This window comes from Myripristis murdjan, chromosome 21 (genome assembly GCF_902150065.1).
Source record: "Myripristis murdjan chromosome 21, fMyrMur1.1, whole genome shotgun sequence".
Taxonomy (NCBI): Eukaryota; Metazoa; Chordata; class Actinopteri; order Holocentriformes; family Holocentridae; genus Myripristis; species Myripristis murdjan.
In genome coordinates this window covers 19,976,525-19,992,225 of record NC_044000.1, presented here as the reverse complement: position 1 = coordinate 19,992,225, position 15,701 = coordinate 19,976,525, and the positions used below count along the sequence as shown (strand labels likewise).

Sequence of the window (15,701 nt, the reverse complement as noted above, 5' to 3'; positions counted from 1 at the left end):
AACCTTAGAGCCACTCCAAAGCTGTCTTATGTACACAATGTATCATGTGTCGGAAATACATATCTGGGTATTTTTGTTGTTGTTTTCCGAGAAGTTAGATGGTGAAACTGCTGAATACATTTAGCTTTCCGTCTATGGCAGTGATCTGCACACCACTGAAGGAATATCATGATTCAGCACAAATTAAAACGACTCTAATTTTCCTTTTTTTTTTTTTTTTTTTTTAAATTCCATTATGTGCAATTCAAATACAAATGATACACTGTGTAAATGAGACAGCTTCGAAATGGATGTAGGCTGGCTTTCATGAGATCTTCCTTTCCTGAATGCAGACTGATTTCCACTCAGTTTTTCATTGATTGCTTTTCATTGACTCTAGTGGAAGGTGCAGATGAACACTTTCCCTGTTGCTGAGTGCAGCATGATTCCTCTGTAAGCTTTACACTCGCTGAGATGTACGAGAAATCAGTTTTGTCTTTCTGTTAACACTGCATCTTGCAATCATGCACATGTAAATGCATGCCTACAATCAAACATGCCCAAGATATGCATACAAACCTGCAGACAAACGGTTATTATAAAAATCAGTTTGGAGCACAGTGGATCCATACAACATACCATGCTTTAAAGGTTTATAAATATTAAACACACTGGCAGAACAAGAGGCCTGTTTTATCTGGTTAGCATTTGAGCATTTGCTGCAGGGTCCACTGTGATTACTTAATAGATTATAAACATGTGCTCTTTGGGTATTTGTGAAAGGGGGGGTGTGAGCACCACAATTAGTTAATAACTGAGCTTCTTGCAGGTATGCAGATGCTCAGTGCACTGGGTCTCCAATTCAATTATGCTTGTGGCTTTCACCTTAATGCCTCATGTGTAATTATACAGCGCTGCCTTATGCAGGGCTCTATGATGTTTAGACTGCACACAGCATACAGTGAAAATTTTAATTCATGAAAAAAAAATAGTGAAAATTTTGAAATCAACAGTGGCTGAAAACATCATCATTATTAGTGCAATAACAGTGTTTGTGGCGTTTTTTCTTTTTTTGAATCTATGTAGTGCATTGTGTTTTATTCTGGTACTTATCTCTTTCTTTTGGATGTGTGTCTCATACTGCCACTATTTTTCAAAAACTTTAGTTTAGTTGACTAAATTTATTTATGTTAGGGACCATGTACAAAATACATAAATCTAAAACAAAGTGAAAAGATTTGCCAGATTTAGCCATTAGCTGATTTCCATCTGTAGTCCCTGAGCAGGTGAACAGAAACAATAAAATACACTGCAAAACATCATCAAAAAAATCATCTCCACGACAAATGGTACCAACACCTGAACTAATAAATGAACAAATACACAAACATGCAAAACACAGACAGACACACGCAGTCAAGCTTTTATAGAGGTCCTATTTCTCTAATAATACTATGTTCTAAATTCATTTATTGCACAACCAGACACTGACAACAGTCAATCATTATTTCAATGAACCATTCCCCAACAAATCGAGAACACAAAGAATACATTTTGAATCTCTTATTTCAAAGTGTGGAATTGCTTCACTGGAGAGGACATTTATATTAAAATGAAACTTGTAATATATTGGAGCTAGGCTACTGGCCAGAGAACAGTGCTCATTTTTCTCTCCTTCCACCATAGCATGGAGCTATGAATGATGAATAATGCAGGCCAACAATGTCATAGGACATGGGAATGGAATATTTTAAAGTTAAAATCAAGCAGTATTAGTTTTGAAAAAAAAAAAAAAAGTATTACGTAAATGTGCATGTTTCCTCATCTGCATTCAAATGATGTATACATACCTCAGCTCTAGATCTCGAATCTTCTCTCTGAGGGGAGCCACAGCCTAAAAGTGAGATGAGTAAGATTGACATGATGCGTGAAATTGACAAGAAGACATTTTTAACGACTGCTGAACAAAGTCTGCCATGTCTCTCTGAGGCTGTGTTTACATGCCAGTTTAATGGCCACTGAACAAATGCATGAAAGATCTTCTAGATTTTTAAATGTATGTTTCATGTCCTCTTTCAGGTACGGTCTGGAAAATGTATGTATCCAACCTTGGTGAAAATGTGACATGTGGAGCTGGCTTACGGTGACAACCACATAGTGTTGCCAGATGTATGCACACTGCTTAGTGCCATCTACTTCAAGTTTAGCTGTTAAAATTAGTGTTGGAAATCCTGTGACTGAGTCTGCCTGCTGCCATGAAATTACCAATTAACAGAATATTCCTGTCACATACCACCCATACCCCTCCCTCTCTGACAGAGCAATAGTGAGCCAGGCTACTTCCAATATATACAAATGAAATGCTGATCCCCATAGTAAACTGTGGGATCTTCTTGATGCTCCTGACAAATACAGGCAATTATATTTTTCCCTACAGTGAACCGTGGATGCCAAGAATGCCGGGATTCAGCTGCTGCTGGAAATACACTCAACCCTAGAAAATTACAGATGGTGCCAACAAGGACTACTATAATACTATTTAATCTGTATCACAATTACAGATTAAAGTTTAGAGTCACACTGGTGGGAAGGGATAGTTATGAATGATTTTCCAGATGAGGAATATAAAGAAAAGCGGTCCAACTCATAGGCCTTCACTTTCAAGTTTTGCAGAACGATGGTGCCTATAATGAGAAGTTGTCATCCCACTGTGTAAACCTTCTGTACACCACTTCCTAAGAGAGAGCTGCATTTGTCTTAGATAAGGTTGGGACTGTGAGGTGTATCATGTTGTTGCAAACCAATTAATAATCCTGTGAGCCTGCACAAATGGAAAAAACCTAAAAGTTAAAGGAATAAGCTGTCCATAAGCACATCGTCAATATTTAATCTTGAGAATTTCTACAAAAACTTAACAAATATTGGAGAAAGCCAGGCATCTTAACCAGGTTTCTGGGTAACCATATTCAGAATACAAACATTCCTGACTTATGCAATGCAAAAAAAAAAAAATAGGTTAGTTGAGTAGTCATGTTAAAGACTGGACAGGACATGCATGTAAACACAACCAATGATGACATGTCTTTACCATCTCAGGATTTTATCCAAATGCACAGGTAGTAAAACATATGAACCTATTATTCTCTGTAGCTTTTCCTTATTTAGTTGGCCTTAATAAATTCACGTGCATTTGTAGAGCACATTTAATCTCATTACCATGACTCAGACTCATCATTATAATTTGCATTTCAAAACAATTCCAATACACCACAAAATTAATTACAGGTCCGCTCAGAATATGTGAGGAGGGAAATGTCAGCATGCATCGCCAAAAACAAATGAAGTGTCACAGGCAAGCTGCCTCTTTGAACTGGAAGGTTACCCCGATAGCAAACTGGCTTTATTTTAATGAGCAACTGCACCATTTGATAAGCAAACATTCTGATTCAATGAGCAACCAAACATTTAGATTCAATAATAGGGCGATAATGATCTGTTATGAAGCTGACTTTTCAACTGTGTGGGTGCGCGTTGTGCATTTTCTGTTTGTTACATAAATTCCACCATGTAAAATATGCAGTGATTAAATGACATTCACAATCGGATATAAACTGATAGAGAAGTTGGTGGGGTTTAAATTGTCACAACAAAAACTTAACAGTTTAAAAAAATATATATGATAGTACATAACAATAACAGATCTTATGATGTAATCACAAGCTGCAGATTACAAGCACAATGCATGCCCAGTGAATCTAATGATTCATGGATAAACAAGTCTAGCATTCATTACTCAATGTTAAACGTTTAACATGTAAGTTAATATATTTTGCTGTTTTCTTCATCTGTATGTACGTCATGGATGATGCCCGTAGCAGTTTTCTAATTACTTTGATTTGTGTGATTTCGTGGAGCACAAAAAGTATGAGGAACAAAAATGGACTACCCATTTTTTGACGCATTTTTGCCAAATGAGAAATTACAGGGTATGTTAGGAGTGGGTATGCAGTTAGGAAATGAATGTAAATCAGTGGAACATCCCCACAAATATCTAATTAAAAGAATTCATCTATTTTAGTGTGTATATTTGTATGCATGAGTAAGAGCAGTTGATAACACTGAACTGATACTATTTTTAATGTTAACAAGGCCATGGGGGGAAAAAAAAGCATAGCAGACTCACTTCATCAATTCTCTGCTCAATCTTCATTTCGCCGTGTTCTTGTATTGATCTATGACAGTGAGAGGAAGAGAAAAATGGTAAGAAAAACAGTAAATAAATCCATGGTTAGGGCTGATCCAATCCAATATCGGTATCAAGTGCTAATATTGACGTAATTCACTCATCAAATATTGAACTGAGGTCACGATCCACATTCCATAGCCTGATGAATTAGAAGTACGTAAAAATGTGATTATAAGCATAGCCAAATTGTTGTAGCACATATTTAGTAATTAAACAGTTCTACAAAGACATCCAATAGTCCCCATATTTTTTTGTACAGACAGAGTTTGCGCTGGATCCTTAAGGGCTTTGTCAATGTGCAACGAAAATCACATGCTGCTAGCTGCCACATGGTGCTGCTCTGCTATACTTCGGGTGTTATAACAATAGCAAAAGCAACACAAACAGCATGTGTCCTAAATAATTTCTAAAATGTATAACAAACACACAAACTTGCCTACTAACAAAGTACACATTGTAGCCAGTTGTGGGCTGTGGGCAGAAGACAGGTGAAGCAGGAGTGGGAGAACATCAGTTTAGTTTTGTTATGGGAGCAGGAGCAGCAGGACAGCAGAGGTACATTCTGTGCCTGCTTCCAGATCTGAGTTTGGAGAATTACATCATTTGATGGTAGACCTTAACATAACAAAACACACCTGGTGTCCGCTGACTGGTCAACTAGGTGACGGATTTCCATGTCACGCCATCAAAAATTCAGGATGAGTCAACTTTGTTTGAGGAGGCATGTGATCTGGTGTGTGCACAAACAAGCACAGGCATGATTGTTTGTGAGGATGAGCCCACGTTCCGCTGTGGCTGCATCGCTCACCCTGCGTTGCTCCTTCGCTCGCCTCTCACTAAAAATGAATTAAGGCCAGGCATTTTCATTGCCCATCTACAAAGCCCTTTAGTCTGCGAATGAAAAAGTGGTGTGTGGTTTACAGCCTCATGTCTCCTTACACATAACACCACCAACAACTACTGCAATAATATTATTATATTATTATTATATTAATGATAATATTCAAGGGAAAAGAGCTGTGGTAGCGCTACATATTCAAATTCAGGCATCGGAATCTAATCAGAACTGAGGAAAAGTGGACTGGGGCATCTCTAAATAAATCCAGATGGTTGCATTAATAACACAGACCCCTCTAACTGTGGTTAGAGGTATTTGCTCTTGCCTTACCATTGATTCATTCAGCAAGGCAACCATAATCACTTGAACCCAGAGTCAACAGCTCCACATGTGAAGCATGCCATGAGGTAGAAATACAGGTGCACCACCCACCAACAGCACTGGAATGACTACTGAAGTGGGGGGACATCCAGCCTTAGATGACATAATACGCTAGTGAACTTTTTCACCTCAGTTTCCTTTCAACCTCAGCATAGCCCACCCACCTCTCTCTCTCTCTCTCTCTCTCTCTCTCTCTCTCTCTCTCTCTCTCTGTCTCTCTCTGTCTCTCTCTGTCTCTCTCTGTCTCTCTCTCTCTCTCTCAGCAGCTAAAAAGGTTTGGCTCCTATTGATACAGACCCCTATGTTTTTTCACTATGAGAACTGTTACAGTGTAACCAATTTACCAACAAACCAGTCAATATGTTTTCTAAAATTAAAATTTTTTAAAAATTCGTGCCCTCAGAGACCTAAACAGAGTCTTTACATCTTATGTATAGGCCTACTAACATACGAATAGAAAGCACTGCAGCAGAGTGAGGTTTAGTCCCCTACACAAGTTGCTAATATATTATACATAAAACTGTACTTATTAACTCTTAGAAAGTGAATGTAGAATCTGAAAGTTTTTATTTGGCACTACACTGAGTGGTAATTATAATACTAATTCAACATTTTCACATTTAACTTTAAAAATGACATTTAGTATTCAGGGAAACATGACCAGTAGGCTTCATATTTCAGTTCTCTGGAAGCAGAGCACATCCAACAATTATCCCATACTCGGCTGCAAGTCTGTCAACAAATCCTGCTGAAAACTGCACTAAGAAGAACAAGCGAGATTTAGTGCACATAGGCTTATTTTCCAAAGTACGGAGTGAGCCCATCACTTCCAAAGAAAAAAGCCATTGAACACTTTGTTCATGTCCAAGTCAACAGTCAGGTCTTTTTGGAAGTGCAGGGAAAGCAGTTTGTTAAGCCGTTTTGTCACTGTAGTTCCTCAAATGACAGAGACTTGAGAAACTCCGTTCAGAAGAGGCACTGCATGTCGGCACAGTGAGGTAGAGATGCAGCAGCTTGTCTATACCTCACGAATACACCTGCTGCATCCCCTGCCAGGACATCAACAAGGGTTGCGATTCTGGTGACTTTAGCGATGCATGTTGAGCACACAGTTGTGGAACATCAAAAGAGTAGACATTATCACCATTATTGCCTGACTTAGACGATACCACTTTATTACCATAACACCTGAAGCTGGGAAACAAAATGTCTTGTTGTCCCCCCCTATTCCGGTGCCAGTGCCCCCCAGTACCACAATATTCTCTCCACTCAAAAAGGGTGAGATTCTGCCAATTCAAATCTCCTAAAGCAGGGGTGGAGGACCATGTGCTATGGAGGGCCGAGAGGCTGCAGGTTTTCATGCCAACCAAAAACACCACAAGGTGATTTCACTGACTTGTTTCCCCACCACTGTAAGGCCCACAAGAGCTTCTCAAACACATAATACACTTGTCATCTTCAATTCCATTTCCCAAGTCTCTATCATTTCAATGATACCATAATATGGAAAAAACATTTTTAAAGTGTGTGTAATATTGATGAAAAGAGGTAGAACAAAACTGCAAGAATCAAATGATGATAAACTTTAGAGTTCTTTTTCCAAAAAAATATTTACAAAGTACTCATGAGAGAGAGTGAGAGAGAAAGTACAAACTGCAATACAAAGTGACACAAGATGAAATTTCATGTTCTTAACACAAGATTAAGAACATGAAAACCAAAAACTTAAAAGCAAGTTTATAAAATAGGCCTTGAGAGGTGATTTAACATCGACACTAGCTTCATTAGCCTTATTTTTACTGCACAGTGAAATGGCAGGTTGTAGTGGCAAATGCCCAGTTTCCGGCTGATTTCAGGCTGTGCTCTGGGTTAAAACGGGTTAAAAGCTTTGAAGAGTATCTCAGCACCAGAAATGAGCTGTGTTTTAAGGGTGATAATTATTATCTCACAAATTCAGTTCTAAAAGTGACAGGTAACCTGTACAGGGAAGCAAGGATTGATGTGACAAGGCCCTATATTTGGCACCACTTAAAACTCGTTTTGAATAAGCTCAAAGCATGAGAGGGACTTCTGACTGAGGCAGTAATTCCAGTTAGTGCAAATCCTGGCCTTGACAGCATTTATAGGAGTTTTTCCTGAGAATAAAATGTACTTAACTGACAAATGAGTGAATCAGAGAGTGCCTAATTCAAATAAGAATAAAAAAAGCATGCTGCATTAACAAATTCCACCAACCGAGACCGTTACATTACATCAGTGGCATCAATTTCCACTAACAAGCATTTTAAGTAGATCTTAGCCAGCCATGCAATAACTGAGAAGAGAATAACAGAGAAATTGATTACTGTACCTCATGTTTGTGTATGTTCCCCAGACAGCTGCAACAGAGAAAGGAAAAAAATGGTTATAAAAATTATCAGATAATTATTTGTTCAAATGAGAACAGTACATGCATAGCAAACTGTCACATTCAGCTACACTAGTCTACCCAATAGAGCAAAACTGTATGAGTAGTCAAATTAAGAAAAATGCAGGCAAACTTGTTCTTCTTTGCTTCTTTCTCCTTCAACTCCACTGTTCTTACTGAAATGGCTCATATATATTCAAGTATCATTGACATTTATGTATGAAATGTTAGTTCACTGGTCTTTGCCAAAAAAAAAAAACAAAAAAAAACAAGCAAACAAAAAAACAAAACAAAACACAGAACAGTTTGTACTGTTTGCATCTGCAGGGCAGTGCTGATGCTGCTCAGACTGTGCATTTGGATTTCTCTATGTGTCTGTTCATTTGTCTGTCTCATGTTTCAGTGATCTACTGTGTGTGTGTGTGTGTGTGTGTGTAAAGACTCACAACTATAAACTGTCACACTGGCATAGGCCACTACAGCATAGCTCTGGCAGCATTTTAGTAATAATTGGACTTAAGTCTGCTCAAAGAGCCCTGCAAAGGGCTCACAGAAAACATAGGAAGCAGCTTGATATGCAATGGGGACCTAAATGGCAACAAAGTTCTAAATTTACATCTTGGCTACATCAAAGCATTTTATATCCTAAGTGCCCAACTCATTTTTGATTATACCTTCCTAACTACCTACTTTCTATGGCACATTTAGAATTTTCTAAATGAAAGCTATGCCTACATATGACCTCGATCACAGGTTTCATACTGTAATTAGAGTGGTGTGCAGTTCAGCAACAATTTTATCTTTTCAGTTTGTTTCATATGATTGTCAGAGGAGGCAGAGAGGCTGAAAACTATTCAGCATTTTACAGCAAAAATGTAAAAACATGAGGAAAATCAGAAATTGACTAAAATTTGTACAGTAGAAGTATGTTTTTTTTCCTAGCCCATAAATCATCTCACAACCCCCAGAAATATCTTGCAAACTACCAGGTTGACAAACACCGCGGTATAGGACACTTCAAGTACACAGTGCAGTCCAGTGACAGAACGTTTATATTCCTGGATGTTACAATGATGAACAGTCCATATCTCCGCAGACCTACACTGTAAGTGTAGTGACAAAACCAATTATCTACATGCTCGGAGCTGCCACTCACCTGCTCTTTACAAGAGCCTACCTGTCAGCCCGCCGCACAGGATAAAATGTATCTGTTCAACCATGTTAATCAGTGTTTCCCCAAGAAATTTCTTAGTGATGGCTGGTAAAGTACAGGTGACAAAGGCGGGGGTGCGTACAACATCTTATTATCTGCTCCAGCTTGTGTGCATGTGTGCATGTGTGTTTGTGAGAGTGTTTGAGAGAGAGAGAGAGAGAGAGAGAGAGAGAGAGAGAGAGAGAGAAAGAGAGAGAGAGTGCAAGAGAGAGAGAGAGAGAGAGCGAGAGAGGCTTGGCATCCTGCTGCTACAGCTCTAAGAGCAATATCAGTCTAAAGGGGAGGGTCAGCCATCATGTTTCGGGGAATTGCTTAGGAGTATTCCCAGAATCAGCTAAGCATAAAAAGTGGAAATTCATTTTTTTGAAGAGGAAACTATAATCATGGTGGTGCTTTACAATTTTTTTTTTGTCTGTTGTTTTCCTTTAGGCCTGTAGATGCACTCCCAGACTTCTAGACTGTGGCTATATGCTGTATATGGGTGCATGCATGTACATGCGTGTTTTGAAAATTGCACATTATAGACATTACCCTCTTCCAGTCATACTGACTGCCTCAGTCATTCAAATTCTAAGCTTTGTTCAAAATGAGCAAAACATAAAATCAGACACAGTGAACATGGCCACCAATTTCCCAATGACTCAAGGCTTATCGTATGACAGTTTAAGTCACACATTATTATGTCCTGGTTCATGAAATAGAATTTCAGTATTTTTTGCAATGTGTATTTTTTGTTTGCTTTAACTAACAAAGTTAATGAAACTATTTCTATTTTTTGTAGACCTCTTTAACCTATTTTCTCTCCTCATGTCTGATATTTTTACACTCACATTTGCCTCTCATTTTCTTCCTCAATGAGGAAGAAAACACTCAGGCAGCCACATTACAAACAAATGAACAAATGAGGGAATGTCAAGTAATTTGTATCCAAGGAACTGCAACAAGACTGATGTGTCTCTGGCACAGTTTATGATAGCTTGTAATTGGCATAAATCATGAGGTCACATTTTCACAACAAATGAGTAAGCTAGTTATTAAGAGCAGAGCTCAAACACAAACATCAAGTGAACATGCATTGTGAGGCAAACAACTAGACTAATAATATGGCTTTATTTGCTTTTTTAGTTTGAGGATGGGGCTTTTTAACATTCATAGCTGAAATGTCTCTTGACACCAGTTATTCGCTAGCATTATCCTCGATCACTGAGCAGCTGACAATGTCAGCTGGCAGAAGGGGTACTTGGGGGTTTCTGTTCCAAAAACACAGTACAGGCTGGAAAGAGATCTAACAGCAAGGCAACATATTAATGAGGGGAAATGAACGAGGCACTTCAGGGAGAAGAGCCAGTGCTGCAGTAAGTTAAATGTATCACAGCAGGGTTGTGGGGTCCAGTGTCATATCTTGCTGGGGGGCTCAGAATTCCTGGTAATGTGCCTACACACACACACACACACACACACACACACACACACACACCACCACCACCACCTTCAAACCTCACACACAGGAATAAAGTCACTAGGGATGGAGTTGGGTGAGTGAGAGAAAAACAGACTAAAGAAGCGTATGTGGGCCAAGAGGAGAGGCAGAATGATAAATGTGTGCCCTAGTTGAGAGCACTACAACACACTCATGGCTTTTTCCCACAAGTGCTCAATAAAGCATCTGACCTTGACTGTAGTTCCCTTGTCTTTCTATCCCAGCAATCCTCAGCAGCAATCTCCAAAACAATATGCCTTCCCAGTGTTCCCTCTCACTCCACTAGTCTTCAAGCTACTCCACCGTTCATGACATCGGTTAACTTCCAGCCTCCATCCTCTTGGGACACATTAGCAGATTCCTTGTTTGAAGTGTATGGATCAAACCTTACAGCAATTATCGCCCTACTCTAGAAAAGTGAGCACATTTGTCAAACTCAATACTGCCTTCATCAGGGATGCTGACTGGAAAGTGCAGCAGTTTAGCAGGATCCACAGTGGGCATTTACAAACAAAAATATCAAGAAAAAAATACTGCAAATCATGTCTGTAGTTGTATACTAATACTAGTGTTTCAGAATCAGAATCAGAATCAGAAATAGCCTGCTTATCCCACAGGGGAAAAAAAAAAAAAACCACACATATATATGAGTGGAAATGTAAAAACATGTGCATACAAAATTTGTAAAAATAAATAAATAAATAATATAACAATTATATTAAAAAGTAGCACATTCAACCCCACACTCCCTCTGGTCACCATCTCCATGTAACCAGCACTTTCGTTTGCCTAGACACAGGCACACACAATTTTAAAGATGTTATTGTTAAGGCTGGGTATCAAAATTAAGCACTTTTATGATTTCAATGTCATTAACAACAAAGCACCTCCAGACATGGCTTGCCTGCTGTGGTGAAAACTGAATCACAGGTAAAAAAAAAATCAAGACGTGATTTGTGTTTATTGGGCGACTTTGTAAAACACACTGCTGTCAAAGAAAGTCAGCAGAGCAGACAAACAGAGAAAGAGAGAGAGAGAGAGACAGAGAGAGACAGACAGACAGACAGACAGACAGAAAAGGGAGAAGCAGAGTAAGCCAGTGTGTGTGTAATGAGAGACTTGAGGAGTGACTGTGTTTGTGTGTGTAAAATAAGGTGGAAAATAAACCAGAATTAAAATGGTGAAATACGTAATATTAAACATAGGCTACTGTATTTTGTTTTTTCTTTATTTATTTAAAGATTATTACTTCAGTTTAATATCACTTTTAATCATAATGATCTGTTTTCCCTGACATCACAATTGGAATGTATCAAGGGGAAACAGACTTCACCACAACAAGGAAGCAACTTAAGGAAGCTATTCAGGACAGGTTCAACTCCCTTTGTCTATTGTGTATTCATGAAGACAGCAAAACATTTGAGGAGGTAGACTATCCTTATTACTGCCAACCACTGGGCCAGTTACCCACTGGAGTTTGTTTTTTTAAGTAGGTCATGAGTGGGCTATGAGTTTGGCCTACTTGAATTGGCCATGAAATTAGGCCTCCTCTGCATATCACCTTCACAGCCATATCCTGCGGGCAGCACCACAATAATTACAGCCAACCATTCTACCTCACTAGAAGGCCACGGGGCCTTGAGGCTGTCAAATGTGCTGGTCGACAGCCACAGAGGAGTGTGGAGAAAAAGATGAGAAAACACTGAGTGGGGACATGGGCAGAGGAGAGTTCAGTAAATAAAAACAGCAACTTTTTGGTTCATTTTATTCAGTAACTCCTTATGATTATATTATGCCATTAACAAGTAGCCCAACACTACAGTGTGTACCCTGATACTAAAATTACCACAAACACTCATCCCTTGTTTTAAGCAGCTGATGGATAACAAATTTCATTGCCAACAAATGTAATAATTTTACCACATTTGTTGATCAGTAGTTGCTTGGTGAGTTTGTTGAGACCTGCACTGTCACTTTGTTGTCTGCAGAGGCATCAATATACTATGAAAATAATCATTATTAGACATCCAAGAACATGGTAAATCCTCTTCTTCATCTTTCTACCCCCTAATATCCAGGCTCCACTGCCACCTAGGTGATAATGTAATTTATGGTACAGCCATACACATGGTGAGGAATCCTTTCTACAGTGCTTCTCTCTATAGCACTATTAATTCAAAACTGTATCCACTTTGGCGTGATGCAGAAGGCAATTTGATACGTGATGCTGGCACTGGAGCCAGGCTGCGGTATCTGGTATCCAGTTCTCAGAAACCATAACAGCTACAGTAACCAAACTTGCCTGACAAGCTCAGCACCTAACTCCGGAATCAAAAATAGTTCATAAGAAAAACCACACCTATCAGCCAAACAGTGGTGCTTTTACATACAACTTTATGTTTTCGACTGAAACTTCACAACGGTATGCCAGAAAAACAAAATTATTTTTTCGCTGGATTACAGTAACATGCCTCCAGCGCAGATTTGCTACCATTTAGAGTTTTGTCTAAAACACATTTTTTGCTTCTCCTCCTCTTTCTGCTCCATATCATTTGCCCAATTCAGCAAAATGGTATCGGTGAGGGGCTATTTTACAAAAACTGAAATAACTCATCCACACATTGTGTTAACCCAACCACATTTGGTGCACATATGCGGGGCCTGACAATAAAATGTAATTAAATTTCGCCAGTAAGCGGCGCTCTTGCAATATAACTTTAAACAGCAATGAGTCATTGGCCATTAGGCAAGATCTCATGATGTGCTACACGGAATTAAATGGCAATAAGGCCTTGTTCAAAGTGCAGGCAAATCGGGTTTGTTTCTCAAATCAGATCTTTATGACAGACCGCCCGCATTGTAATTTGCAAGTAATCAGATCCGATTTGTGTGTCCAGACATTACCAACCTATCTGTATGGGTTGCTGTAGTAACAACGTACACGTCAGTAACTATGTACGCTGATGATGTGTCTTTCCAATGCAAAAGCAGGAGAAATTTACAGAAGCCTCCCTTCATAGTGTGGCTGCACTTACACTTATTTTAGTGCATATGGTGATGCATTGTATAACATTTCCCTTATAGAAGCTCCCAGTTGTCTGAGATGGATAGTTGCATGATGAAACAGATTTAGCTTGCTGACTGACAAACAATATCAGATTTAGCTGATGGTACAGCTGAAACCATTACTCAATCAAAAGAACAGTTAGCCATTATATTTTTAACATTTCCTAATTACACTCACCAAGATGCAGATATTTGCTTACATTTCTCTATTCATATTGTTATAAAATGAATACTTTGAGGGCCCGTTACTTAGACTAAGAAAGCAAGACCACAGTTTGGGCTTTGGTAACTTCCCATAACCATTTGTCATTATTTTGACACTTTAGTTGCAGCCCTTGATGGGTAAACGTGTAATTTGCCATCATATCTCAGTGCGAACAAATTGTATTCTGTAAATATGTTACTGCGAAAATCGCTTAACTAGATCATAAATTATACCCCCATAACTCAACAAGGAATTTTACTTTCTTGTCAGCTGACCGGCTCATTCAGTTCTTCCTGATGACAAACTAAAGGACAAGATTGTCTCTCCCCTCTAATTTACAGCCACAGTATACATCTAAGGTCAATATTTTTAATTATGTCTATTTGACTGTACCAACACTGTCAGGGGAGAGTCTCTGTTTTTATGTAATCCACTTTAAGACCACTTTCAGGGTGAACTGTGAAAACTGGAGACAGCAATGTTGTAGTCAAACTAGTTAAACAGGTGTCCAACACTTGCAAGGCGCTTTGTGGAGGACTGGTAACAAAGAGGCAGGCGGGCAAGCCCACTGAAGCCCACTGACGTAGATTTAAACTGGGGCTGTCTTTGATTGCTAATAATAACAACAGGAGCAGTGACAGCTCCAGGAGTGAGGTGCACTGTGTCAGTCACTACACAAGTCTACTGCACTGTACTTACAGGCAATGTAGGCGATCAAAGCGAGAGCGAATAGGAGCTTCATCATTCTTCTGTTTAGTCCTGATATCACCCAGATGATCCGCTTCATCATCTGCTCAATGCAAAATGTATCCAGGAAACCAGCCAGCCACACGCTCTGGTCCGACTACAACATGTTTGGATCAGAAGTGCTCTTGTCCCCAGTCGACTCCAGGGGTTTCAGATGTCGCAGTTTCAGCTACGTGGACTGAGGATTAGTTGACATTCCTCATTAAAATAAGAATGTATACAGACAAGTGAGGCAAGCTAAGTGCTCCTGCTACGTCAACACCAAGCAGGGGCAGTCATACGTGGCTGGCGATACACACAGGTAGCAAACGGGATCAGGTGGCAAGCTACGGGGTGCTAACGTTAGCAACAAGCCATAAATTCACTACTTATCGCTGCCATTTGTACGCTGACGCTGCTAGGCAGAAGATGTGCAAGCCACGCCAGTTTCTTCGGTGTTCCGGAAACTTAAAAAGTCAATTTAGAGGCCGCGACACTGGAAACTAAAAGTCCTGTAACCCCAAAGTAGCTTAGCAGCCAGCTCATATGTTAGCAATTAGCTGGCTAACGTTAACGACTAGCGGTAATTTCTGTCGTTCATAATTGCCGCTAACAAAACCCCCGACTTCACCCTCGCGGTGACATTTGGGGAAACACCGAGCAAGCAAAATTAAAAAAAAAAAAATTAACGGAGCATAAATGCACACATGTTGGAGTTTGTTCCTCTCTGCTGGGGCCGAGGCACTACAAGATGAGCGATTACTCCTGGCTCGATTAAGCAGGCTGATGCGGCAGCGGTTAACGGGGCAAAGGAGCAGGGCTCGTGACGTTGGCATGGTGACGGATTACCATATCACACGATTATTATCATCATTATTATTATTGTCAGTATTATTGTTTGTGTGGCTTTATTTGTTGTTTTGTGTGTTTTGTTCTGTGTTTATTAAGCCGTCACCCCGGACACAATGCTTCATTCATAAAACCCTCACAAATTTGGGTAACTTTCCACAGTGCAGCCAGTGGACCAAACCCTGGCGCATACCTGGCTGACTTTCTCAAATTTTTGTGTGTTGATCCTTTTAACTTGTTGTTTTCTGTGCTTAGAAGTATTCATTTCTCTTGGCAGGTAGACTGTTTCAGATGTGGTTTATTTTGAAATA

At 39.5% G+C, this 15,701-nt stretch overlaps 1 protein-coding gene across 1 annotated transcript in view; it reads right to left on the bottom strand.

Annotated features, from left to right (window-relative positions):
* uxs1 (UDP-glucuronate decarboxylase 1) overlaps nucleotides 1–14,605 on the bottom strand; it is a 51,770-nt gene extending 37,165 nt beyond the window's left edge. The window contains exons 1-4 of the mRNA XM_030080976.1: nucleotides 14,515–14,605; nucleotides 7,795–7,822; nucleotides 4,163–4,211; nucleotides 1,830–1,873 (exon numbers count right to left, since the gene is read on the bottom strand). Of these exons, the coding sequence (XP_029936836.1) occupies nucleotides 1,830–1,873; nucleotides 4,163–4,211; nucleotides 7,795–7,822; nucleotides 14,515–14,605 (212 nt within the window). The remainder of the gene's footprint in view (nucleotides 1–1,829; nucleotides 1,874–4,162; nucleotides 4,212–7,794; nucleotides 7,823–14,514) is intronic.
* Nucleotides 14,606–15,701: the final 1,096 nt, after the last annotated feature.